Source organism: Eulemur rufifrons, chromosome 6 (assembly GCF_041146395.1).
Source record: "Eulemur rufifrons isolate Redbay chromosome 6, OSU_ERuf_1, whole genome shotgun sequence".
Lineage (NCBI taxonomy): Eukaryota > Metazoa > Chordata > Mammalia > Primates > Lemuridae > Eulemur > Eulemur rufifrons.
Genome location: NC_090988.1, coordinates 62,408,414 through 62,435,104, shown reverse-complemented (window position 1 = coordinate 62,435,104; position 26,691 = coordinate 62,408,414). Strand labels below are relative to the sequence as shown.

General features: G+C 52.6%; 1 protein-coding gene across 1 annotated transcript in view; it reads left to right on the top strand.

The window, feature by feature from the left end:
- DKK3 (dickkopf WNT signaling pathway inhibitor 3) overlaps positions 1–20,843 on the top strand; it is a 39,992-nt gene extending 19,149 nt beyond the window's left edge. Inside the window, exons 4-7 of the mRNA XM_069469582.1 lie at positions 16,882–16,974; positions 17,748–17,892; positions 18,564–18,720; positions 19,214–20,843. Of these exons, the coding sequence (XP_069325683.1) occupies positions 16,882–16,974; positions 17,748–17,892; positions 18,564–18,720; positions 19,214–19,430 (612 nt within the window). The 3' untranslated portion in view covers positions 19,431–20,843. The remainder of the gene's footprint in view (positions 1–16,881; positions 16,975–17,747; positions 17,893–18,563; positions 18,721–19,213) is intronic.
- Positions 20,844–26,691: the final 5,848 nt, after the last annotated feature.

Below are 26,691 nucleotides of genomic sequence, written 5' to 3'. Positions count from 1 at the left end.
ATCCCTGTCATTGTGCTTGGCATGGGGTAGACGTCAGTGATTGAATGAACATGTTAAATAGATGAGAGCTGTATGACCCCAGCGTACATTGAGGAATATAAACAGAAGTAAAATTTCGTGAGGATAAGATTCAGTGAAGAGCTGTAAATATGTAAATGAGTTTAATTTGTTTGACAAACGAGCCTCTCCCTGTTTTTCTTGCCTTTGTTCATCCACCTACATTATTGAACAGCATTTCTTGGGCGATATACTGGGTGTTTTACATGTTTTATTTTCTAATCCTTATAGTACTATGAAGTAGATATTATTTTACACATGTAGGCACTGGAGTTTAGAGAAGTTAAATTCCAAAAGTCATGGTAGATGGTTAAATGGTAGAACTGGAATATGAACCCAGATAGAAATTTTGGTCATTTCAATAAAAAGATATATTTTTGATAGAAAAAGTCATGGGAGTTTGCAGCCATAACTTTGGGGTGGTTTTGATTATCAACCTTCCACCACTTGGTTACAACCTCTATCATTTATACCAAGAGCCATTGAACAATCCCTACCCCAAAAGCCTGAAATGGAAGAGCAAAAATCACAAAAGGACAACTTTGTGGCAATGAACACAGGGGTCTTCCCCTCCCAGGGATGGCAGAGCCCTTTGGGGTCAGGGGAGGATGGTTAGGGAACTATGGAATCTCTCGCCCACTTTTTTTTTTTTGTTCTTACCATTGACTGGGTGTCAGACTTGCTGCCACTGAAGAGGAACATTCCAAACCACCAGTGAGGAGCATTTTAAGTGGGTGGCATGCTCGCGTGTCTGAAGAGGTTGGCCACTGACACATTTCAATGATGTGATGTGGAAAATACAGCCACAGGGAAAACAGCTTGAATTTTCCATAGTCTCATAATTCAGGGCCTCTACAAAGAGGAAGCAGGTACAAAAAAGGCAGAGGGAATCATGGTTAGGATAGAAAAACATCCTGGCTCAAAAATGGAGGAGGCCTGCTCCCCAGGCCAGGGGGTCTCCAGGTGGCCGGGAGGGCAGAGGCCAGCAGACTCCGTCCTTCTCAAGCCTAGGAAGCAGCAGAACTTAGGCTCAGCCCCACATGTACAGGTTTCCCCACCCGTAGCCTTTTGCTGTTTCCATTGCTTCTGGGGTCCTGCTTTTCCTGGTGATGTCTATGGGGACTTCCTTCCCCCGAGAGAGCACACTTGTGGCAGAAAGGCCAAGTCAAAGGCCAGTAGTCATACTCGATGCCTGCCCCGGGCAGGGCTGCTCCTGCCCCCTCCTCACCTCCCACAGCTTTGCTGGGATTTGGAGGGTGAGAAAAGGAAAGAGAACTAATACTCTTGAGCACCTACTATGTGCCAGGTGCTGTGTGATCATTTCATAGAATCTGTTTTCCTTTATTCTTACCAAACCCACCTACAGCAGGGGGTACCAGCCCTGCATTAAAGATAAGGAGTGAGGCCAGGCACAGTGGCTCCTGTCTGTAATCCCAGCCTTCTGGGAAGAAAGGTGGGAGGTTCACTTGAGCCCAGGCGTTTGAGGCTGTAGTGAGCTGTGATGACGCCACTGCACTCTAGCCTGGGCGACAGAACAAGACCCTATCTCTAAAAAAGATAAGGAGTTAAAACACAGAGTGACTTGCCAAGGTCACCAGCTAGTAAACAGCAGAGTTGGGATTTGGAAATAAGTCTGCTTGCTCCAAAGCCTAGACTCCTTCTAGTGCACAGCGCTACCTTATAGAAAGACCAAATGCGAAAGTTGCTAATAGTACTAGAATGTCTGGCTCATGCTGTGATATGTGGGCATGGTTGTGATCCTTCATTTTTTTTTAGCCACATAACTGGTCAGGTTTTATCATTCCCATTTTACAGATAAGGCAACTGTGGCCCAGTGCAGTTAAATGACTTACCCAGGCTTGCCCAGCAAGAACAGGAAGCAGGCTTGGGGAGCTCACTGTGGGGGCAGTGGGTCCTTTCAGAGCCCTCGGGCTGGGTCTGGCTGGGAGAGCGGGGGCAGCCCCCGAGACGTGGCTGTGTTCCTCGGTGAGCAAGCACACAGGAATCCTCCAGCCCCACTGGGGCTGCTATGAGGATGGGTGGCTCCAGGGTGTCTGGGGCAGGAAACCTGGGTGTGCCCAAACCACCTTCCCCAGGCCGTCTGCACATGGCCTCCCCCTTGGAGCTGAAGCTTCCTGTGTTTCCTGCCATCCCACGAAGGTGAAGCAAAATCCGATGTGGCCACATATGTGTTTTCATGACTGAAACATATTAAGGCTTTTTCTGGGCTCCATTAGCGGAAATGATTCAACTTGAAAAGTTTAAAAAATTCCAGAAGCCGTTCTTTTGTCCTTACTGTGGAAGAAAGTTGTGGGGAGAGAAAAAATAATGTCTCAGGACAGGGAAGAGGTGGGTGGGAGGGGATGGGAAGCTGAGGCAGAGTAGAGGCCCAGGGGCAATGCCAGGCACCCCCACCCCCAACCCCCTGCCAGCATGCTAGGGAAGTGACTTTTTGTTTTGTGTTGCTTTAAATTTTCTTCATCTTTTCCTATTCTTTTTTTAAAGGCAATTGAGGGAATTCTTTGAGCCATATTTTTAAAAGAGGCTGATGGATTGGAGACACTAAGGCAGTGGTTCTTAACCTTGGGTGTGCATCAGAATTACCTTCTTAATCTGACTAGAACTCATGGGAAGAGAAATGCATCTTTATTTTCACTTACTTTTAAATTACATTGAGCACTTCTTTCCATCTTAAATGTAGACAACAAACTACAGTGTTATTAGCCTTTGTGACAGCAGCAATCACAAATATTCTTACTGTTGCTGCATATATCTTGAAATAGCATTTACATTCATCACTACTTAGAAATTAAGATAGTTGTCAGACCTGCCACTTGATCTTGCTATACAGTCTGTTGATAAAGAAGCCCACAAAATACTGTATCTCAAAATATTTTGATAACTGTATCTCAGGGCAACCATTTTCCTTTGTCATGCTGTCTGCTTTCCTTTATTCATCTAAATGTGTTATTCTGAGAAGGAGTCCTTAAGCCTCATCAGGCTGCCAAAGTGCTCCATGACACAAAAAACATCGAGACACCTTATATTAAAAAGGCCAGTGGCCAGTGTCCGCACGGGGGCCTATTGGTCACTCAGGTATGGACATGGCCTTGTGGGCAGCGGGGTGGGGGGTGGTGGTTGAAGGTCTCTGTCTACTGCACGTGCTGGAGTGGAGGCCCCACTGTTGTAGGTTAGCCTTGACCCCGTTTCCCCAAGTCACGCCAGCCTCCCCGTTCAGGTGGTTTGAATCCTAAGGACTGTGAAGAACCATCTGCAGGAAACTGAAATTTGAAAAAATACTGATCATCAGTATTGTGGGGAATCTTGAAATGCCGGGGCTGGGGTCATCCCAGGTGTAGCAGTCCCCCAGATCTGCCGTTCGACACCAGTGTCAGTAGCCCGGCTGGGGAGCCCGAACAGACTCCTGCTGCTTGTGACAGCAGCGAGGGTCAGTCTTCCTCTGGGAAGGCCCCGGCCTGTGGCCACAGCTTGGCAGCCTGACATGTCTCTGGCTCCCTTCCCCCCCTGCGGTCTGTCTCCCCACGGCTCAGCCGGAGGACACAGACATGACATCGGGGGAGATGTCTGATGTGTCGGGAGGGATCACATCCCACCGCTCCTGGAACCTTGTTCTTCCTTAGAGAAGATGTCACCTGCCGTACCGAAAGCTCCAGCCTCAAGCCTTTGGGATGGACAAAGAAGAAAGTTGATCGAGTCCACGCGCCTAGGGACTGAGTCTCAGCAGTGCTGTCCCTGAGGAACCAGATACTGTCTAAGCACCATCTCCCGGCGCTCAGAGTGGGGAGGGACATGGTGCATTTATGATTTCCTGCCGGGCAAAGGAAAACTGGTCGTAAGAGACTGGCTCAGGCCGAGCCACCTCACTGACGCACGTAAGCAGAGCAAACAAGAACCCGGCTGAGTAAATACAGAGAAGCTCCGTCACACGCAAGGCTGGAGGGCGTGTTCTGAGTGCAGCCGAAATGAGGCTGAGCAGCGAGAGCTCTCAGACCCCGCCTGGCTTTTGTAGTTACTGAAAGGCATACGCAGCCGCCTCCACCATGTCCCTGAGGCTTGCCCTAGTCCTAATCCTCAGCCCCCGGCCAGGAGTCACACAGCCGGTCATGTGAGCGATCCCCGGCTTACCCCGGCTTAGCCCGGTGCAGGTGGACCATGCGACTGCACGGTCCCTCATCCTGTTCACGGCTGTGCGAGAGGGAAGTGGATATCACTGGGGCCTGTGAAAGGCGTTTACTGAGGGAGGGGACACAAAGCCGTGGCCACCCCAGGAGGCCCTGCCTGGACCCCACACATAGTCCTGTTGGGACATCGCCTGACTTGTGCCCGAGGCCTGGCCCTGGTGTCCCCTCGTCCATGGAGGTGTCCAGGCCCAGGACACCGCTGCCGTGGCAGTGGCTCTCCTGCCCTCCAGGGCCGGACGATGTCTGTCTGGGGCAGAGGCCGGCACTGCAGGGCCCTCCACCGCGGGCTGTGTCACAAAAGCAGCCGAGCCTGCAGGACTAGAGGCGAGGATGTCAGCCGCGCAGCTGCTTTCGCCCTGGACTGGAAAAGGAGGAAGAAGGGGATGGAGATTTGCTGCAGGTGATGGAGCGTGTGGTGAGAGGCCAGAGAGTGGAGCAGGTGCAGTCATTCAGACCCCTGCCACGTGGCGGCTCAAGGGAAACATCCCTGCTGTGGCTTCCTGGGGCGTGGCAGCCCAGACGGTTCTCTCCTAGGAGGGTCCATCGACTCCCCTACGAGGTCCTGTCACAGTCGCCTAGATGTGACTCCTCCTGTGTTTCCTTCTGACACATCATGGTCAAGGAGCACTTGTGACTAATCAGACCACCCTGGGGGACCCACGTCACTCCCCATGATGGTTTCTGATGTCCACTGTTCATTGCCCAGAACGTTTAAAGAGCTAAAGCATAAAGGCCCTCCCCTTGGACTTGCAGCATCACAGGGTGCAGGCTGGGATTGGGGGGTGGTCTCTTCCTCTGAGCCCACCCAGGACCCCAGGGAGCAGCCCCAGCAGCTGACCCAGGGACGGGGACATCAGCAAGGATTGGTGTCATATGAAAAATCACTCAGGTTCATAGGATGCCAGCTCTGCCTGGAACAGTGAGGGGAGCTGCCTGGCCAAGGAAAGTAGCGCAAACTTGTTTGGCCTGGAGAGCAACTAAGAAGGCTGGGGAGGCCCCAGCCTAGCCAAGGCCAGACAGGGTCACAGTGGGGATGAAAATGTTCATGAAATCAGCCACAGAGCTATGAAGTGACCAAGCAGAGGGACGTGGAGGCAGCCTCCTCTCTCTGGATGACTGCCTGCTCTAGTTCACCCACCTGCAGGGGAGCAACCCCCCCACCCCATAGCACTGGCAACACCTGCTGGGCCCTGAGGTCACCACCTTCAAAGTGCTGAGCAGGAAGGTTGGCAAGGCAGAGGCGAGTCTGGATGCACTGGGTTCTAGTTATGGGTTACCCCAATATTTGGTGTAAAACAAGCGTTTATTATGCTCCTGGATTCTGTGGGTTAGGAATTTGGACAAGATAACATTGGGATGGTTTGTCTCTGCTCCAGAAGGTCTGGGACCTCAGACTTGAAGACAGAGGGTGACTCAGTGGCCAAGGAAGGAGCCATTGAGAGGCTCTTTTCACTCATGCTCCCGGCTGTTGCCTGGGACCTTAGCCGGTGCCGCCGGCCTCCCCATGGAGCCTGGACCTCCTCACAGCATGGTGGCTTGGTTCAGAGGGCAAGCATCTGACAAGGGAAAGAACGAAATGGAAGCTATATTACCTCTTATGTCCTAGGCTCGAAGTCATGCAGCGTTACTTCCTCCACATTCAGTTCATTAGAAGTGAATCACTGAGCTCAAGTGCCCTCCTGGGTGCGGAGGGATGGTTGAGGGGCGGGTACGCTGACTTCTAATCCCCTCCTCTTTCCTGTTTCTAGAAACGATCCCTGGGTCCACAGGTGTTGTGAGTGCGCTGGGTGGAGAAGAGGCCAGTGATTCAAGTGAAGGTCTCAGGGCATGTCCCACCTTGTGTTGCCTGGAGACACCAATGACCAACCAACCACGGGTCACCTTGGCTGCTGCTGGACAGGGTCTCCCCTCAGGGACAAAAGCCAATAGTGGACACTCATAGCCCACCCAACCTGCATCTTGGCATTCCCAGCGTGAGTCTTGGTGAATCTTACACACCTGTCGATCCTTTGAGCCCAAGTGTTCCTCTCTCCATCAGCTGGGCTGGATACTGGGGCTGGGAGAGCAGCACGCAGAGAGGCGTTCACTGCCCCGTGGGGAGAGTCAGGGAAGGCTTCACTGGGGAGGAGACGTTTGTGCTGCTCCTTAAAGATGAATTCCACAGACCAGGGAAGTAAGGGCGTTCTAGAAGCATGGGCCAAAATTTGGGTCCTGGGGAGGTGAGAAAAACCAGGCTGGAAAGCAGGTTGGGAACTAACCTTTAAGAACCCCGCGTGCCATGCAGAGTGTGGACTCCAGGTCATGGCTGAGGGGGAAGGTAGAGACAGCCAGTTGCAAGGTAGAATATCCTCAGGGTACAGTCTTGTGGGGACTCACGACCTTGGTGAATTTGCTAGAGTTCAGGACCCTTGACCCTACAGATCCGGAAACTGGACATTCTCAGCCCTCTCGCTAACTAAATTCAGACCTCACTAATGTATAAACTGAAAGGCCAGGTTATTAATTTGGGAGAGGAGCATCTCTTTCCAGTGGCAGGAGTGTTGGGACGTCATCCAGGACACTCGGTGTCTGGTGTCTGTGTCCTGGGGGGGCAAAGTTGCTTGTCTGAAGGAGGGTGAGAATTAAAGCCAAGAGAGGTCAAGATTACCGAGGGGCACGCCGTGGGCTCCAGGTGCTCCCCAGTGCCTGACCTCCAGGCCCCTACCCCGTCACTCCCTGCTTGTCACATTGTTTTATTCTGCCAGAATCACACGTGCAGGCTGATGTTCCCAGGGCCTGGAAGGCGGGCTGTCTCCTCCCATTACGTGTTGATTGAGTTATTCCAACCCTCAGCCTTCTCCAGGGCCCCTGTGCTGGAGCAGCTTTCAGAGCAATTACGGTCAGGGACGTGCACAATCAGGTTTGTGTTCTAGGCAGATAACAGGGGCTGGGCGGGGAGTCTGGGGAGAGGGAGACAGGCTGGGCTGGGGACTCTTGGCTGCCACGCTGTGCCGAGAATGATGGCCTTGAGGCAGAGGTGGGGACCCCCTTCCCTACCTGGGAGGAAACCCCATGAGAGTGAGCCCCAAACCACCAGAGCCCCTCCCCGCCGACCTCCCGGCCCTAGCAGGCGCTGGGCAGAAACGGAGCTCTCTCAGGAGGGGAGAGTTGGAAAGGAGTGAAGCCAGCTCTCTTGCTCTCTGCCACTCAGCATCTTCTCCTGGGATCCAGGCCCGGATTCAGTTCCTGGGAACCTGGTGAGAACCTGGCTCTGGGCCAGTCACTGGAAGCATTTCTCCTGGAGTCACATGACCATGGCTGTCCTGTCCTGCACCCAGGCACTGTAGGCCAATCTGGAGCAACCAGAAGGCTTATGGGTCTCAAACCACAGAAACAGCAACAGCTGCGAGGGGGCTGCTCCGGCCAAGGCACCTCCCAGCCCAGCCTGCACGTCCCTGACACAAGGGGAGTGCGGCTGGGGCTCCTTGTGGGTAGGGAGCACAGGCTGCACCCCTGAGTGGATGGGAGAAGACGAGCTACCAGGGGGACATCAGGGGTTCTCATTCTTATGATTTGCACCTTTCGCTGTATCGGGGAGTCTGCCCCCCACTCCTGCAGCTGCTCTTTTTCCCAACTCATTGGACACTCAGCCAGGGGCATCTTCCTGGATCCTGGCCCCCATTTGCTGTCTGGGTTCACATCCCAGCTCCACCACTCACGAGCTGTGTGACTTTGGCAAGTTCCTTAGACTCTCTGTGCCTCAGTTTCCTCATCTGTAAAACAGAAAGGAATAACCGCAGTCCTTTCTCAGTGGATCGTCTTGAAGATTACCTGAATTAATGTTTAGGACGTGGGCCAGGTCTGGCATATGGAAAACATACTAGAAATGCTGGTGACTGTGACTGTGACTGTTGCGTTACAACCACCGTCCTCATACAGAATCCAGAGGCTTTTTCTCCTTGTGCAGAAGCGGCAGCGGCACACAGAGCCCCTGAAGATAGGCCAGGGTCTGGGGTGGCAGAGGGTGGGCAGCACTTCCTGGCCTCCTCCCTCGTAACTCTGAGGGCCCAGGTCAGGGCTCCCTGGTGCCCTTGCTGGCTTACCTTCCTGGGCCTCCCTCTTCCTGTGGCCACTGGTCCCTCCTCCTCCTCCGTCCCTGCCCAAGGCCACCCCTCTCTCTCTTCCAAGGCACACACCTGCGGAATCATGCCCCGTGGAGCAGGTTGGCAGATAATATACAAGGCTCCCTGAATAACACTAAGATAATTTTTAGTATCAGTCTGTCCTGTGCAATAATTAGGGCATACTATACTAAAATATTATTCATTGTTTATCTGAAATTCAAACTTCACTGGGTGTCCTGTAATAATTTATTTGCTAAATCTAGCAATCTTACTTTAAGGCCCCCAAACTAAGGGGTCCCCTGCCACCAAGAACACAGAGACGTTGAGGCGGGGCAGGACTGGGTCCTTCCGTGTGCTGGGAGACCTGGGAGCGCTGCAGGGTGGGGCGCTGGGACATTGCTGATGCTTTGGGGGCTGAAGTCCCCATATTCTGCATGTGGAGCGCTAACCATGTACCAGGTGTGTCTGGGGAAGGACAGACACAGGCCAGGCCCAGGGAAGTCCACATGCCTTTGGAATGGGGGTGGGGGCTGTGCAGACCCAAAGACCCTGGAAAAGCCTCTATGGGGAGCGGGTAGAGAGGGCTCTCTCCACCGATGCTAACCCAGGCTGAGTGACAGGCACTTGGTTGACTCGGGAACATGAAGAAGTTTCCTTTGAACTTCAATGAGGGTTTAAGCTCTCCAGAGGAAATGGCACTCAGGCTGAAAGAATGTGTTGGGAAGTTCTGTGAGTGGGACTGGCTCTCTGCGGCCTGGCAGCAGGACAAGATCCCTGGAGGAGGGAACAACCTTTTCCAGGGGCTGATAGAGAGAGGAGGCTCCCAGAGGAGCCCTGGCTCTGGGCGTGGTGTATATGGGAGAGAAGGAGAGAAGGAACTCCAGGACGGTTTCTCGAGTGATCCAGGCACAACAGGCACTGGAGGGTCAGGAGCGGGCATTCTCCACGTCAAGCTGTGCCCAGCCCAGCCAGAGCACATTTTCCTCTTTCCTGGGCTGCGAGCGTGACTTGGGGAAGAAAGCGTTGGCTGGAGCAGCCCCCGGTGGCCCAGGCTTTTGCAGACACTTGCACTTCAGGATAATAATAGCTGGCTCCCGCCTGGATCTTTCCACAGGGCAGTCTCTGCAGTATGGGTCAGGCCAGAACCCCTTGGTGAGGCCTGGGCCTCCGCCACGCTGAGCAGGCTGGAAGTTTCCAGTGCGGCATCCAGGAAAGGCCCAGGCGCCCTGCTGTGCTCCAGACAATGTGTGTCCTACAGGCTCCTCTGATTGGCCTGGTTTTAAGATCAAAAAAGGACTCCCAGGAATGGGGAAAACCTGACTTGGAAATTCCACAGAATATAGGGGAGGCTGCCTGCCACCCTCCCTCAGGGCACTGTTGCTAACCTCCAGTCACCTTGCCCGGGGACAGTCTCCAGGACGCTGCCCTCCTGCAGAGGCACCGTGGTTACTCCCTCCCGCAGCTGGCGCTTCACTGCGGGCTGTCCCTGCTCAGGACGGTGCCTGGGCGGAGCTGCCTCCCATACCTGAGTCCAGGAGGGACATTCGTTTATCTCACAGATTGTACCATCTGCTCATCCTGGGCCTGGCACTACCACCCCACCCCAGGGCCAGGAAATGGTCACCCACAGACAACACGCCCCACCCAAACCTCCAGGGACTGGAGCACGTGCAGGGCTGGGGTGCCAGAGCCTAGGACTCCCCGGTTGATCGTGGGCTCAGCCAGGAAACCCTGTTCTGGTCTGTGTGGTTCAAGCACCTTCAGAATGCACTGGGGCCTCCCCACGGGCCACCACCTGTCACCTTCCAGCAGGGAAATGCTGAAAGCTCGGGAACAGGCCGAGTGTGTGTGGGAGATCCAGAACGGAGGATCCAGAACGGAGGTTGTTGGTGCGTTTGGCGGGGAGGGATGCCCATTCGTTTCTTGGCTGCTGTAACATGTACCGCAAACAGGATGACTTAGGAATTTGTCCCACAGCTCTGCAGGCTGGAAGTCCAAAGTCAGGTGTCAGCAGGCTTGTTCCTTTGGAGGGCCACGAGGGCAGGGGCGTTCCCGGCCTCCTCCTTGGCTTGTAGGTGGCGTCTTCTCTCTGTGTCTGCACGTGGCCGCCCCTCCGTGTCCACGTTTCCCCTTTGTGCCAGGGCAGCAGTCATCCTGGATCAGCCTCGCCCTGATGACTCAGCTGAACTAACTGCATCTGCAGTGACCCTCTCTCCAAATACGGTCCCATTCTGAGGTGCTGGGGGTTAGGACTTCAGCAATGAAACTGGGGGGACACAAATCCCTAACAGGGCATTTGGAGGCAACAGAGTGCGGTGGGAGAAGCAAGCGATCGGTGCCCTTATTGCAGAGTGGGTCCGTTGTACAGGGCGAGTTTGGTCCTATTTCCTCTTGTCCTCTTGTTCCCCTTCTTCCTCCTGCCCATGGGTGACGAAGTAAGAAGTCCCTCACCAGGTGCCGCCTCTTCGTCTTGGATTTCTCAGCCCCCAGAACTGTGAGCCAGCACATCTCTGTTCATCATAAATCACCCGGTCTCGGGTGTCCCATGCTAGCAGCACAAAATGGCCTAAGACCGTGACTGACCTCCCAGGGTGGCTGGGAGAAGCAGAAAGGGCCGTGAAGGCTGGAAGCAGGCACAGGCCAGCAGTAGGCGCCCTCTCCTCCAGCTGCAGCGTGCAGAGCTGAGGGCAGGCGAGTTCTGGTGGGCGGAGGTCCCCCGGCCTCCACTCCACGTGCACCTGGCCCTCACTTCTCGCCCTGAAGATGCACCATCCAGAGCCGTGGGCTTGAGAGGAGCAGCGGAAGGCCCAGGCGGCCTCCTCCTGTGGGGATCCGGGGACATCCGGGATTCCCGAGGAGCGTGGAAGAGCCCAGCCCGCGGGAGGAAGGAGGTGCGGCAGCAGAGGGGCCCAGAGAAGCAGAGCGCCCGCCGGCCCCACACAGACGCCTCAGAGAGACTCCCCGAGTGGCTCGTTGCTCCCGCCCCTCTCCACGTTTTGGCCTCTGCATCCTCAGAGCCTCTCTCCTTTTATAAACTCTGAACTGGAAAATCAAAGCCTCAGACAGCTCCTTTGCCATTTTCCACTATTTCACATTATTGTAGAAAGACTGGGGCAGTTTCCAGCCCCACGTCGCTGCCAGGCCTCTGCGTGTCCCCATCAGCATCCCGCCTGCCAGCTTTCTGAACTTTCTAAATATAGCTCCCTCCCCAGGCGGACAAAGACGGATCCCTGAATGGCCCTGGCCAGCTTCTGGGCGGCTTGTCAGATTTCCCCGGCAGGCTGGGAGGGAGGAGTGGGGACAGACAGGAGTGGCCGGCCTGGAAGGGAGCGCTGGAGCCCTTGCAGCTGGTTTTGTCGTCCAGCCATAGTGACATTTAGGCCCAGACATCCGGGGGTGTGGTCTTGGCCGTGAGTTCCTGCCTTCCGTCTCTGAGGACGTGTGGGGCCCAGGCCCTGTCCCAGGCAGGCTGTGCTGAGCTGTGACTGAGGGGGAGGGGAGAAAGGGACGGCCGCCCCAGGAGGAAATGGGAAGAGCCTGGCTTTAGGGACTCCCGACTCCAATTCAGTCACGCCAGGTGACTACGGGCCGATTCCTCACCTTAAATCAGTTTTGACATCTGTGAAGTGGGGATAAGAACCCCACTGAGGGAACTTGTGCCTGGTGGTGGGCACCGGTGGGCCTGCCGTGCCCGGGCTCCGTGTCCGGGCGCGATGGGTCGCTGACCCTAGAGGCAGGAGCTCTGCCAGGCATCTCCTCGTACCGTGTGGCGCTGGGCGAGGCCTGCACCCTGCCTTGGTGTAGGAGGAGCCCCCTCCAGTCCCAGGGCCCCGCCAGGTACTTGCTCCTTCACAAAACACAGCCCCGAGTCCGGAGCCCCCGCAGCCTTTAGAGGGGGAAGCAGCCGAAAGACTCCCTTCCCCCTGCCTGGCCTCTCCAGATCTCAGCTCCTCAGCCACCGCGGCCCAGTGGGGTGCTGAGGCCCCGTTAACACACTGGCCCAAACGTGGACATAGCCCTTGAGCACGGGGAAGAGCAACTGTAAGTATTGCAAAGAACGAAACCGGGGTTTCCGGGCTCTGGGCCTGGCTGTGCTTGGGGCACCAACCCGTGTCCTCCCCGCCCAACCACTCAGTTCCCTAAGGGTGGAGGCAGGTCCCTACCACCAGGAAAGGTGGGACCTGCCCCTGCTGGTTGGGGTCCTCAGGAGCGACCCTGTGTGAACAGCCGACTGTACAGAAAGCCTGGTCTGCGTACAAGAGGCCACTCTGCCCCAGGACCTTCCTATTTGACACCCTCTGGATGTAGATAAGTCCAGACTAGATGTTGAGTCCTCAAGTGCTGACGGGGACAGAGGTGTAGGGTTGTTGGTGGAAGCGTCAGGCGCCTGTTGTCTTAGACTTGCCTTTAGGCTGACAAGCTGGTCCCCCCAGCAGGGGTGCACCATGGGGGAAGGGGGCACTGGGTGGGTGGGGGAGCAGGCGCATGGCTGTCTGCTGCTGTGGCCACCCTCGCAGTGCACAAACTCAGTGCCACAGCTCCTGCTGTCATCCTCACTTTTAATAAAGGTTGAGTCAAGCAGCCCAAGTCACACAACTCTTAAGTGGCAAAACCAGGATTTAGTTTGTGCACCTTGGAGTCCCAAAGTTTCTAGTATGATCACAATTCTTAAAAAGCATGTCTAGAGCCTGCTGGGACTGATGGTTGCACGTCCACACCTGGTGAGCTGCTGGGCTTTATTATAACAAAGGGCCACACTTTCTTGAGGGGATGTCATGTGGAACTAACCTACCAGAGCTCCATCAAAAGCATGTCAGCGAGAGAAACTGGTAGCTTTAGTGTATTTAGAGTCTTCAAAGGTCTTCGGCAAAGTTCCACACCAAAAAATTTTTCTGTACTTAGAAAAAACTTAACTTTGCAGGGAATGCTTCGTCGTGCGCAAGAGCCTGTTTAGGGAAAGGAAGCTCGTCCTAAGGATGAACAAGTACTTTTCTTGATGGAGAATTGTAAACAGCAGGGGCTCACGGGGATTGGTGCTGGAAGGGTCTTAGCTCCTATTTTTAATTAAAGATCTGGAAGAGGAAGTGTATAGTGAAAATTCCAAGTCTACAAGGACTTTTGGGGAATGAGAAGCCAAATGAATGGGATGTATATGTTTTTTGCTTTGGTTCCCAAATCATGGCTAAGGATGAGCATTTTTTTAGCTACAGGAACATGCAAATGCTTTCGTCTACTCAACACATATCTCTGGTGTGTCCACGATGTGCCAGGCACGGTGCTGGGCACAGGCACTTTGTTTGGTATTATTCTGCTTTACAAAAGTGTGATGATAGTGTTCTAAGATGTTTGTTTTACTTTCTGATATTTTGTAGAATCACTATGCAAAGAGTGACTTCATTCTTAAGCATGTCTGCGTGGAGGCATTTCCCCATGAAATGTCTGTACAATAATTTAATCGGTTCCCTCTTGGACATTTCCGTTATTTCTGGATTACAACTAACATAACAGTGTAGGCTTAAACATCCTTGTACTCAGATATTTGCACACATGGACAGGTGTTTCTGAGGACAGTCACCCAGAAGAAAAATTACTGGGTCAGAGGACATATACATTTAACTCTCGGGGTTGGTGAATTGCTTGCAAAAAACCCAAGTTCAATTTTAGTTACCCCAAAGCATCTGTCAATGCTCATTTCCTCAAACCAACATTGGATATTATACCAGTTTCCTATTGATGTTGTAACAAATTACCACAGATTTAGTGGATTAAAGCAACACAAATTTGTTATCTCCCAGTTCTGGAGGTTAGAGGTCTGACATGAATCTCATTGGGCTAAAATCTAAGTGTGGGCGGAGCTGCGCTCCTTTCTGGGGGCTCTAGGTGAGATTCTGCTCCTTGGCCCGTGGCTCCTTCCGTCTTCCAAGCCAAGGGCCAGTGGATTCTCCACCACATCTCACGTGGCCTCACTCAACACTGATTCTTCTCCTTTTGCATCTGTGAAGTCCCTTATGATTACAAGGTACACCTGGACACGCAGAGCTACTCTCCCTGCTTCAGGCCAGCTGATTAGCAACCTTAGTTCCACCTGCGACTTCCTTCTCCCCTTGCTACGTAACAGCTTACCCACCACAGAGATGATCAGCCTTTTTAACTTTTTCCATTCTAAGTGAACAAATGGTATTCTGCTCTTTTAAGCTGCATTTTCTTGATTATTGGTGAAGTTGAATGTCTTTTTCTATACAAGTAGGCAAAGGAATTCTGTGGTTATACGTTGTCTGTTCAGACCTTGTGTCTGCCTTCCTGGGCCGCCTGTGATTCTGTGCCCGGCGGCCCTCCCTCCCGATTGCCAGCCCTCCCACTCCATTTTCTCGCCGTTCTGCTTTGGCAGAAATGTCAGGCAGCTTCCTGCAGAGCTGCCGGAGTCACGGGCGTGGTGGGCTGAGACAAGGAGCGCCTTGTGACTTGCTCCAGCCCTGGGGCCTTCTCTTGCCATATGGGCTCCGGTTCTGGCTCAGCCCCATCACTCCGGCAGCCGTTCCACCCCCCAGAGCCTCGGTTTTCTCATCCGTAAAAACAGCGATGGTGTCATACCTGACATTTAAGGGTTGCTGGGAAAGTAACAAGAGCAAGCTCGTCCACCACTGACAGGCAGCGTCCCGGCTGTGAGCCGCCCGCACCTGTGGGTGATCAACGAGGAAACGGGCAGCCGCGGGGCTGAGCCGGGTGGGGCTCTGGGGAGGCGCGTAGAAGAGTAATGTTAGGTCATTTCCTAGGGTGTCAGGCAATGTGATCTCCTTTGACACTTTTTGAGAAATTAAAGAGTTAAAGTGCTTTTCAATTATTCAGGGAGTCAGACTTTGCCTCTTCTGAAGCCCCTGTTGAGCACAGAGCCCGGTGTCCGGTGGTGACACACACACCAGGAAGCAGGGACGCTTTCGCCCTGGCCTCCTCCCATCGTCCTCCAGGGGGCCATGGGAAGACGGTGTCCGACCGCACTGAGGGTCTTCCTAATGGGGTCGTGAGCTAATGGGCTTGGTGAGCAGAGCACGACCTACGCTCTGGGCTGTGCCAGGCTGTGGGTTGGCACCAGGGCTGGGGTTGCAACAGTGCTGTGCAGAGGCCAAGCCGGCAGCTGCCCTGAACCAAACACTGGTGCTGGCGAGAGGACCCCCAGACCTGGACACCAGCTACTTCCCAGTAATGTAGGCCACCTGGCCCGGCCTCTCTGCCCCCAGCCTGCACAGGTGCTCTGGGCCCAGGCCTCGTAGGACCCCGTTCTCAGCCTTCCCTGTCTACATCGTCAGGCCTGTGGCCTCAGTTCACAGCAGAGGCAGGGACAGCGCCGGCCACTGAGGTCCAGGCCTGCCCACCCTGGCTTTTTTGGGTCGGGCTGCACACCTGCTTTCAGGAGGTGGATGCCCTGGGTCAGAGGGGGAAAGCAGGTCCCTCTATCTGCCAAGACCCTTCTGGAAGGTTTGCTGGGGCCTCTTTCTCACTTCTGCCTGCCACATCCAGGAGCCCTGAGCCCCCTCGGCTCAACGGCTAGGGTTGGAGGGTCCCCCTACCCCGAGCTATCACATTCTTTTGGGGAACTCCTTGGCCTCTGTGAGATGCCATTTCCGGCTCACAACACAAAGAGGGCAGCTCCTACCTGCCGCCTGCTGGGAGGAGTCACCGAGTGAGCCTGGCGTGCTGCTGGCACACAAAGGGGGCGATTGGTGGCTGTCTTTGTCACCGCTTTGCCTCCTCTCCTGCCCTCCTTTCCTGCTTGAAAGCCACCGGTTCCCATCCTGAGCCCGACAGCGGCCTGGAGTGGAAGCAGCCCTGCCCCCACCAGTGACCCGTGACCATGCAGGCCACTTGTCCTCTGCCGTGTCTCCCCCGCTGCGAGTCGGGCCTCGGGGTGGGCAGGTCTCTTCCCTCCCTCTCCCCTCACCTCCAGTTGGGTGGAGCTGGCACCCACAAGGGTGCATTCCAGCCACCCTCCTCTCATTTCAGAGCTGGCAGCTGCCTTTGCCTCTTACCCAGACCCAGGACCCTGAGGGGCACTCCCTGCAGGGTCACCCGGCCATGTGGCCTCTACAGCCCCTTCTGTCTTCACAGTCAGCAGAGCCCCGCGGGGCCTCCAGCCCTTCCGGCGCAGTCATGCGGGCCTGGCCCTCATTAGCACTTTTTATTAACTCCATCTGCTCACAGTGAAGACGGTGTCCCTGTGCTCCTGCCCCGGGCGTGGGTGGGGAAGGGCCGCGCACAGATGCGATGAATTGGGTGTGGGGTCCTGAGGCCCTGGGCCGTGCTGTGGAGGCGGCCTGCCCGGCTGGCAGGAGTGGGGGTGCTGGAGAGTTGCAGGCCAGGCAGTGCTCAGGAGCCACTGATGTCCCTGTCCTTTCCTGTCCATCCTGAGCGGGACGTCAAGGCCAGGGACAGAGACGGCCTGGCCCTTCCAGGGCGCTGGCTGCTGCTCTGCATCCCCCTGAACCATCCCTGAACCCCTGCACTGCACCCCCCGCCCTCCCCAGGAGTGCATCATTGACGAGGACTGCGGGCCCGCCAAGTACTGCCAGTTTGCCAGCTTCCAGTACACCTGCCAGCCCTGCCGGGCCCAGCGGACGGTGAGTACGCTCAGGGGCCTCCGGGTACAGTGCCCGGGTCATGGGGACCTGGGGCTGGCAGAAGGCCAGGGGTCTCAGCTGGGCTTCCCACAGTGATGGGGAGGGACCCCCAGAGAGCTGACTCCTGGAGTGAGCAGGAAGCCACCCAGTCTAGATGGCAGGAGGCCACCTGCAGACCTGCGGCCACGCTCACCCCACTCCGAGGTCTCTGGTCATTGTGTCTGCCTCATGGGTGGCAGAGAAGGGGCAGAGGGGAGGAGGAGGCCCTGCACCTGTCCCTTCCCTGGGGACAACCCATCCTGGTAGACAAACAGCAGCTCCCCAAGGCAGGGAAAGTGCAGCCTGCCCCTGGGGCTTTCTCCCAATTTGCCCAATAAGAGTAGGCGGAGGCAGGGGTGCACGGGGAAGGAAGAGGCCAGACAGAGCTTCTCCCTCAAGGAGGTTTCACTGAGAAACACGAAGCCAGGGCAAAGGAGGTTCCCTCCACCCAACAGATGTGTTGGATAAAACCACATAGGCTCCCAGACGTTTTCTTAAGCTGCATAGAAAGACTCAGATACATGACTTCCCCTGAGTGCAGTTCCTCCAGCGTCCTGAGCCCCACACGTCACCAGCCACACTCCCACCTCCGCCCTCTTGACTTCCACTAAACGCCCCCTGCCCTGGTCCCCTGTCTATGATGGGGGGCTGCGGGCCAGCCCACCTGTAGCATCTTCAGGCTGGGCTGGGCTGGTTCCTGAGCGCTGGGCTCCCATCCCTCCCCACTGCTGCAGCTCTGCACCCGGGACAGCGAGTGCTGCGCAGACCAGCTGTGCGTCTGGGGTCACTGCACCAAGATGGCCAGCAGAGGCAGCAACGGGACCATCTGTGACAACCAGAGGGACTGCCAGCCTGGGCTGTGCTGTGCCTTCCAGAGAGGTGGGTGGGCTCCCCTTGGGTGCAGGAAAAGCCCTGTCCCCAGCTCCCCTAGACTGGGTCTCCTGGGCCATGTCCATGCCAACCACACCGGCTGGGGCTCCTGCCTCCGGGGCAGCTCCCAGCACCCACACAGCACGCGCCCCACAGTCCTCCCAGGACCCGCTGCCTCGGGAACCTTCCTGAAGGGTGTGTTGCCTCTGGGGCCTGCAGCAGCTCCTGTTGCCTCCCACTGTGTCCAGGCCCCTCCGTCTGACGCACAAGGCCTCATCCAGCTCCAACTTACGTGTCTTTTCTCTCCACTACTCCTCCACCCACCTGGGAATCTCACTGGCCCCAACTTTTCCCACTGAGCCCACCCCAGGCCCTTGCTGGGGCTCTGCCCAGGCTTGAGTGCCTTTGTCCGCTCGTCACTTCTCCAGACTCCCTGGCCCTCAAAACCTGGCAGAAGCCCACCTCCGCCAGCCAGCCCTCCTTGCTTCATCTCTCCCAGGCCATTCCCTCCTGAGCCCAGGCTGCCATTCCTATTTCTTCTCATTCCACTTCTTCAAACTTAACTACACCTTGGGGTGGAGGAGGGGAGGGGGGAGGCTACACCCCAATTGTCTGCTCCCTCCCCTTGAGCCCTCCTGCCCGGTGCTGGGCACGCAGGGGTGACTTTGGGCTGGTTCCAGGCCTGCTGTTCCCTGTGTGCACACCCCTGCCCGTGGAGGGCGAGCTCTGCCATGACCCCGCCAGCCGGCTCCTGGACCTCATCACCTGGGAGCTGGAGCCTGATGGTGCTTTGGACCGATGCCCGTGTGCCAGTGGCCTCCTCTGCCAGCCCCACAGGTGAGCCCCCCGCTTTCTTCCCTGTCGGGGCCAAGGGCAGATGAGGTGCCATCCGGGGGGGCCACAGGAGCAGGCCTGGCCTGGGGGAGATGTATTAATATTATAGACGCCATTGAGGGTTGGTTTAACTTGAAAAGTGCCTGGGTCATGCAGGTGGAGGGTCCAGTCTGCTGTCAGCTCTGTAGGTCGCGGCTCATCTAGGTGCGGTGAAGCTTCAGGAGTGGATGGCCCAGGACTCCGCGTGTGGCCGCGCCCCACCGTGGGCTGCCCCTACCTGGGCCCAGATGGGCAGGGGCTGGTGGGGGCGTCATGTTGCTGTAGGGGTCACAGAAGCCAGATCTGCAGCTTGGGGCCGAGGCGCACATTCACCCGAGGTAGACGTTGTCAGGAAGTGATGTGAGAGGAGGAGGTGAGGAGCCCGCAGGGACAGCGGCCCAGGCCACAGCCCGCCCCAGGCTGCCATGTTCACGGCACACTCTGCTGTCTCTGCCAGCCACAGCCTGGTGTACGTGTGCATGCCGACCTTTGTCGGGAGCCATGGCCAAGATGGGGACAGCCTGCTGCCCAGGGACGCCCCCGACGAGTACGGAGATGACGGCTTCATGGAGGAGGTGCGCCAGGAGCTGGAGACCCTGGAGAGGAGCCTGACCGAGGAGATGGCGCTCGGCGAGCCCGTCGCTGCCGAGCTGCTGGCCGGGGACGAGATTTAGATCCAGACCTGGGCCATGGGTAGATGTGCAATAGAAATAGCTAATTTATTTCCCCAGGGGTGCCCTCTAGGTGTGGACTCACCAGGATGTTTTCTGTGTCCCCTTCCAGTAAATTTTCCCTCTGGCTTGACAAAATGAGGTGCTGTGCGTTTGTCCAGCTCCCCAGACTGTTCTCCAGGTGTCACTGCTTGGGTGCTTGGGCAGGGTGAGGACCGGCTGCTGGACCTGGTCCCGATCATCGGCAGCTTTGCCCTGACCGGGTGGCAGACAGCACATTTTGTCCTGCATCGCTTTGAGAATTGTTTAAGGGGAGGGGATGGAAAGCATGTGGCGTCTCCTCGTGATGGGCTTGGGCAAGTGTGGAGAAGAGTGCCCTGCTTTGCTAACATCAACCTGGCAAAAATGCAACAAATGAATTTTCACGCCGTTCTTTCCATGGGCTGCCTTCAGCTGTTGCCGATGAAATGTTCTGCTTGCTCCACATTACATGCATTCATACGTTCTGCGGTTTTACTCAGCTCCTACCTCTGTGCCTGGGCATTTTCATATCTACCATCGATTCATTCTTGCCTGGGGAGGGGGACATTGTTCTCCTCATCCATCAGGGATCTCCGGGGCTCGGAAACAGCAAGCTGCTTGCCCAAGTCACACAGCAAGTGAAGACCAGAGCCCATTTCCCCCAGGTGTGACTCCAAGCTCAGTGCTGTCCTCCCTACCACCCCACCCCAGCCCCAGTGCCACCAAAAGTCCCCCCACACACACACCAAATGAAAGGAGAATGGCACTTTTCTTCTTTTGAGGCACATCTGGAATTAAGGTCAAACTATTAATAGTTCCCACATCCTTCCAAGATCAAACTTCCACTGTTAGAAATGGCGGTGTTCTCACCAGTGTGGGGTGGCGTCATTCCAGTGGAGACAAATGGTGTGGACACTGTCCCCGTTTCACAGTTGCATTAGTAACTTTGAAGGTACATGATTGGAGCACAGGATATAAGTTAACTTGCAGAAGCAGCACTTAGGTAATTTGTAGGGCCAGGATTATACATGAAATTTGCAAAATCACTTAGCAGCAACTGAAGACCGTTATTAACCACATGGAGAAAATCAAACAAGACAGGCTCTATGAAATATGGTTGTAATATCCAAACTGAGAACAATGAACTGTATGCCATTCCACAAATGACATTTTCAGGTGCCATGGACTGTTTCCATCATGTATTCATCCGGAGTTAGTAAATTTTAAAGTTGTACATGATTGTATTAGCATGCTTTCTTTGAGTTTTAAATTATGTATAAACACATATTGCATTTAGAAATCAAGCATAAATCACTTCAACTACTCTTCTGTAGTTCTTGGACTTCTTTTTCCTTTTGACTTTGAATAAATACAAAATCCTCACAGCCAGAAAAAGTAAAATAGAAGTGACCTGTATTGTAACAACAACAACAAAGAGATTTCTTCCATAGTGGTAAATTTGCCAGACAACTGAAGCACATCTCTCTTAGTATCAAAATATTTTAAATATCGTAACCATTTTTGGAAAGGAAGTAGTTTTAAGAGTGTAAATGCTTCACCGTCTTTTGAAAGAACAAATATATATGACCCTTTTCTTGGGAGCCTTCTTTAACCAGATGCAGTTCTGGGCTCTAACACGATAACATCTTCAAGGACTGCAACAATAAAGCTACTATATATTGGGTGGCAGGCACCAGATTAGGCAGCCTGCCTATATTAACTCATCACTCTTCATTGAATCCCACGAGTATTTTCTTCATTTAACAGATGAAGAAATGGAGGGGCTAAAAGATTAAGCCATAGAGCTGGGAGTCAGACAAAAACAGGATCTAGTACAGCAGGTCCAGCAGCTAGTAAATAAAAAATACTGATTATTTTAAGATCAAATAGGGAACTATTTTCTAGTCAATGTCAAAAACCATCAGGACCACTCTACAGCCTTGTTATTCAGCAGATAGTACTGAGGGTCTGCACAGAACCAGGTGCTGTGATGTGCCCTGGGGGTGCCAAGTTGACCCAGACAGGGTCCCTACCCTGAAGGCATCACAGCCTAATGAGGGAGATACAGCTACACTAAGTGAGACACAACAGAAGCAGTTTTCTGGGCTTTCTGGGTCATGGGCAGAGGAAGGGGTGCCATATAGGGGAAACTGCAAGTAATTTGCAGCAGCTGGAAGGCAGGGCAAGCTTGAGGAAGTGTTTGGAGAAGAGGCTGAAAATTATTTCATTCATCAAAGAATGATAGAAAACATTGTAGTGAATGAGATAAAACTAGGTCCCTCCCTTACGTAGCTCATATGCAGGTATGTTATCCTCCTCTACTTTGTCATCATAGCCATAAGAATACAAGAACATGAGAGGCTTTGCAAAATACTTAGCTGAAGTCCACATCTGCAGTAGCTGGGGTACCCCCTTCACTCACAATCCTAAATGGAATGCTGGGAGGGTTGGGTGGAGGCGGTACCTGAACCTGTGACCGCTGCTCTCCCCCAGATCCAGGGCTCCTGCCAAGAAGCCATGGCAGACCCCGTCAGTTCAGCTACTCAACAGCTGTTCCCAGCCCCTTAGCAGCCAGGGATGGCCACGTGACCCCATTCTGGCCGAGGATGTATGAGGGGAAGGCTGCCAAACTGCCAAAGAGCTCCTGGGAAAGATTTTTTTCCCTGATTGACGAAAGTGGCAAACAAGAGGAGAGTTTCCTTTCCTTTGCATCCTGACCCTGAGTGCAGTGCGTAGGACATGCCATCGGGATCTGGGCCAGCCGTCTCCTGCATTCCTCAGGAGGCTTGAGGAGAGTCCATTTCCTTGCCTTCTTTAGCCCCCAGAGGTTGCTCGCAGTCCTTGGCTCATGGCCCCCTTTGTCTTCAAGGCCCACGTAACAGCTCCATCCCTATCGGTGCCAGCTCTCTGCAGCTGGGAAAGGTCTTCACTTCTAAGGACTCGTGATTAGATTGGGCTCATCTGGACAGTCCAGACTAATCTTCCCATGTCAAGGTCCTTAACCTTAAATCACATCTGCAAAGTCTCTTTTGCCATGTAAGGTAAATATTCACTCGACCCCGGGTTTAGGACGTGGACCTGCCACAGAAGAGTTCAAGTCTGAATCCTTGATGTTGAGGGGGAAACCTATCCGGTTTTCCACCAACTCTGGACACCTTTTTAAGTTAACCACTGATATTACAGGTAAAGCTGCTGTTAGCCTGTTATTTGAAGCCAAAAGCATTTCTGATACAGGAGCTATCTGCATGATGACCAATAGCCTGAAGAACAAAGCCCCGCCAGCCTGGTTCGCTGGCCTGTGACGTGGCTGGGAGAAAGGGAGGCAGGGCAGAGAGAAAAGAGAAGTAAGAGGCCTGCCGTGGTGCGAGGAAAGAGGGTAGGGTGAGAAGAGGGGCGTCGAGTATTACTGTGGTCTGTGCAGCCCCTCCAGAGAGTCAAGAAATGCAACTCAATTATTCTGAGATCACTTTTTGACAGCTAGGCTGGGCTTGTAAACTCAGAACCAGCAGCACTACAATTGCCCCCGACGAAGATCAGAGAGCAGGTATGAAATCCCCTTGGGGGATTGTCTATTGTTTGGACAATAGATTTCTCCCTTCGCTGACTTCCCAGGAGAAAGGGGAGATTAGACTTATTCCCTTGGCTGAAACCTATGAGGGGAACTTTAAGAGAAACACTTATGAAATTTCCATGGGGACTATTGACAGCTCAAAGGGGGCGTGGCTGTCCAGCACATGCTGACTTGACACCCAGCCATTTACCACAGGAGGAGGAGCATCAAACAAGCTCTGCTAGTTGGAGCATCCTGGCAGAGGGAAAAGGACCACACTTTTGCGTCCCCAGTGGTTCCTGAGAGGCAAAGAAGATGGATTCTGACAGCACTCACACCCCCAGAGATAGGGCTATGAAAACAGATGGAATTAAGACTTGGTGGGGACCAGAGCAGCATGGGATGGTGGTACACACTTCAAAGGAATGTCCTGCCAGAGGCAAGTTGGCAAAAGATGTCGTCAAGTTTCCTAAGGGACCACTAGTGCTGTTTGGAGTTCAATCCTTTGCTGATAGGACTTGCAGGGCATCTACTTTCAAGTCTACACAAGCGTTAACAGTGACCAGAAGGGGACAGTCTCCTATCCTGCCAAGAGCCTGCTCATGTCAGTGTATGTCTTTCTCCCTCTTCCTTACCTCTTGTAGTCGGTAGAGCTAGGGTGGAAGAGCGGGACTGACCACACAAACCTCCTTTCTGCTCCCAGCAGGGGGCAGCACATCTAACGGGGACTGTGTGTTGCGGGGAGCTTGGAATGAAATGACTAAAACTTTAAGATCAGATTTTCTTAATAATGCAGAAGTGACTTAAGGTTACAGGATTGCATGAAGCACTTGATGAGAGCCTACTTCCCAGCAGGAAACCGCACTGGACAGAACACAGTTGGCATAGTTATTGGAAAAATAGAACCACTGCTTATTTACATCTCACTAAGTTGATAACTCTCTAAATGGCCCAAGTAAGCATTTCAAGAGGTTAAAAACAGCGTGCCCTCTGTTGGAGGTGTGTGGGGGACAGCAGGTGGGGAGCACAGAAAGCAGAAGGACGCAGAGCTTGGTCCCTACCTTTAAGGCAAAGTTATAAGCTCCACTAAAATTCCAGGACCTGGTGAATCCTCAGACTCTAACCGATCAACTTCTCTTGTGCAGAAGAGCTGGTGAGGGGTGTGAAGAGATGGCACTGTCACTGGGAAAGGGCAGAGCACTGTTCCCAACACTTCTCTGCCCTCCTAGGTTGACCCCCCACTGCTGGCTGCATTCCTTTCCAAATGGTAATCTGTGCTTCAGTGCATGCTTGAGTTTGTTTAGTGTTCTTGATGTTTCTGGAAGCCAAGTGGTGAAAATTAACACTGTCTAATCACATGATCATAGACTCCACATACTGTACTTTAGACTACAATTTGCAAGTCTCAAGTGCAAGAGTTGGTTACAGCCTTGATGCTGAACAAAAAAAAAAAAAAATAAAATCCAGAAGGAGAACTACAGTATCTAATTGAAAAGGAAATACTAGCAAATGAACCAGAATAAAAGATTTTATTGTATTCCATACATTCACAGGTCACTTCCAGATTTAGTAACAACACTGCAATGCTATGATGCTGTGCACTCATTTAGCTCAGACCACAGTGTAAGTTTGTAGCTCTCTCCTGCTCTCTCCGACTATAGATGGACCACAATACCCTTCCTAACTGCAGCCTGGAAACCGATAGCTATTTCATTTGATTATTTTCTGACTGAGGCATAGGTGCACCCCATCTTCTCAGAATTTTAAAGTACTTTCCATTTCATTACAGAAAAGATCACCAACATTCTAGGGCCCCTTCATGCAGTACTTTTACCTATCATGACTATTCTTCCTTACATATACGTCCTTAGTTTGAGAAGTGGATTTTCAATTAGCAAATTTCTGTACAGACCAGCTGAGCATGGCCTGGTCCTGAAACCACAGCTTTTGTTTCTTTGGCCAGAATGTGCCCCTTGCCATACGCACCTGCCTCAGGAATGCAGGTACTTGGTTCTCATGCTGTGTGAGTGATTGATACAGCCTCCTGTCCTACATAAAACTCTTCAAAACCTTTGCATGCCCGTGGGGAGCAGGGACACAATTTATTGCATGTGGCCTGCCGCAGCCCCAGGAGATAGGCAGTCACCAGGCTCCACTGCCCCTGGGCTCAGGGCACTTGATCCCCATTTGTCATGCTCAACCTGTTGGGCTATAGATGCTCACTTGATTCTCTGAAGCTCAGGGAGGCTGATGCATGTTGGCCTTTACTGAAATTATTAAAGTGAAACCTTGTTTTCACTCTATCAGGCACTGAAAAGCAACAAGCTTTTATTTTTTTCTTTTCTATAATGAAATATATTTTCTCTACTCTTGGTATCTGTAATATGCCTGCAATTAGATGTAGCAGTTAACACAAAACAAACAAAAACAGAGCAGAAGGCACAGACTAAGGAGCAGGTATGAGAAGAATTTTACCATTTACTCTCATAGGAATACTAAACCAAATCAAACAAACCAAAACACACTTCGAAGCCCATTTTGTTTACAAGTCTGCCTTTTCTGTGCTATACGAAGTCAGTCCTTCAAAGCAGAAACCCAAATAACCCCTGTATCCCAAGTAAGCAGGCCTGTATCAGAACCAAATAGCTGTCCTCTTACATCAGAAAATCTAAGAGATCTGAAAGACAATTCATCACAAATGGTTCAAATTTTCTTCTCAGAACATCACCAATCCCGCCAATGCAAACTCACAACATTACTTCAATCAAATTTAGCTGAATGCTACAGAGTTTACATGGGATAAAAATTAGCCAGAAAAATACCTTAGAAAAGATTTTTTTTTTTCCTTGTGGATTCCAAGAGACTTTTAAGACATTATGAATTCTCAATAATTACATATATTCAAACTGCAGAGTCAACACTGCTAACACTATTTTCTAATTTTATCTTTCTTAAAAGGAAAAAAGGGTAAAAATCTGATTTTGAAATATTGACAAGATCCCCCAGAGTTAGATATTAACATCTTTTCATCTCTTATGAGAATTTACTGTAAATATACCTTTATCATAGAAATAATTATCCAATATACATGTTACAAAACGTTATATTTAAAGATGACAAATCTATTCTTTACGCAGATTCTTCATCCACAAGTTTAATGACTAAACACAACAGAATGAACAAATGTTTTATTGGCATGTTCATTGTTGTAAACAGCATCTGGCATGAAAAAATTTTACCAAAACCTTTGTATTGATTTTTATAAATTAGATGGTATTTCAAAATTTATGTAGAGTTGTGTTCATTGAGTACTTTTATTTAGCAAAGCAAAAACTTGCTGACTCTCAATAGACTTTGCAATGAAATCATGTTGACTGCATCAGTCTGTACCATGACCTGACCTTACTAGCAAGTTTATTCAATAAGATGTTAAGACGTTTCCCCAAAGGTAAACTACATGTAACTACAAATTGACTCTAAAAATTAAAACTGGACTTACAAGCATTCTAGAAGATTCAAATTGAGGCAAATCTTCAAAAATAAATGTACAAAGAGAAAAAAATTTGAAGCTGCTGAACAGAAAAACCTCATTAACAAGAGCAAATACAATCCTATGGGAGCCAGCACTGAGGAACCTCACCGAGGATTACATCTACATAGATTGTTATACTTCTCAATGTACACAAGTGTACA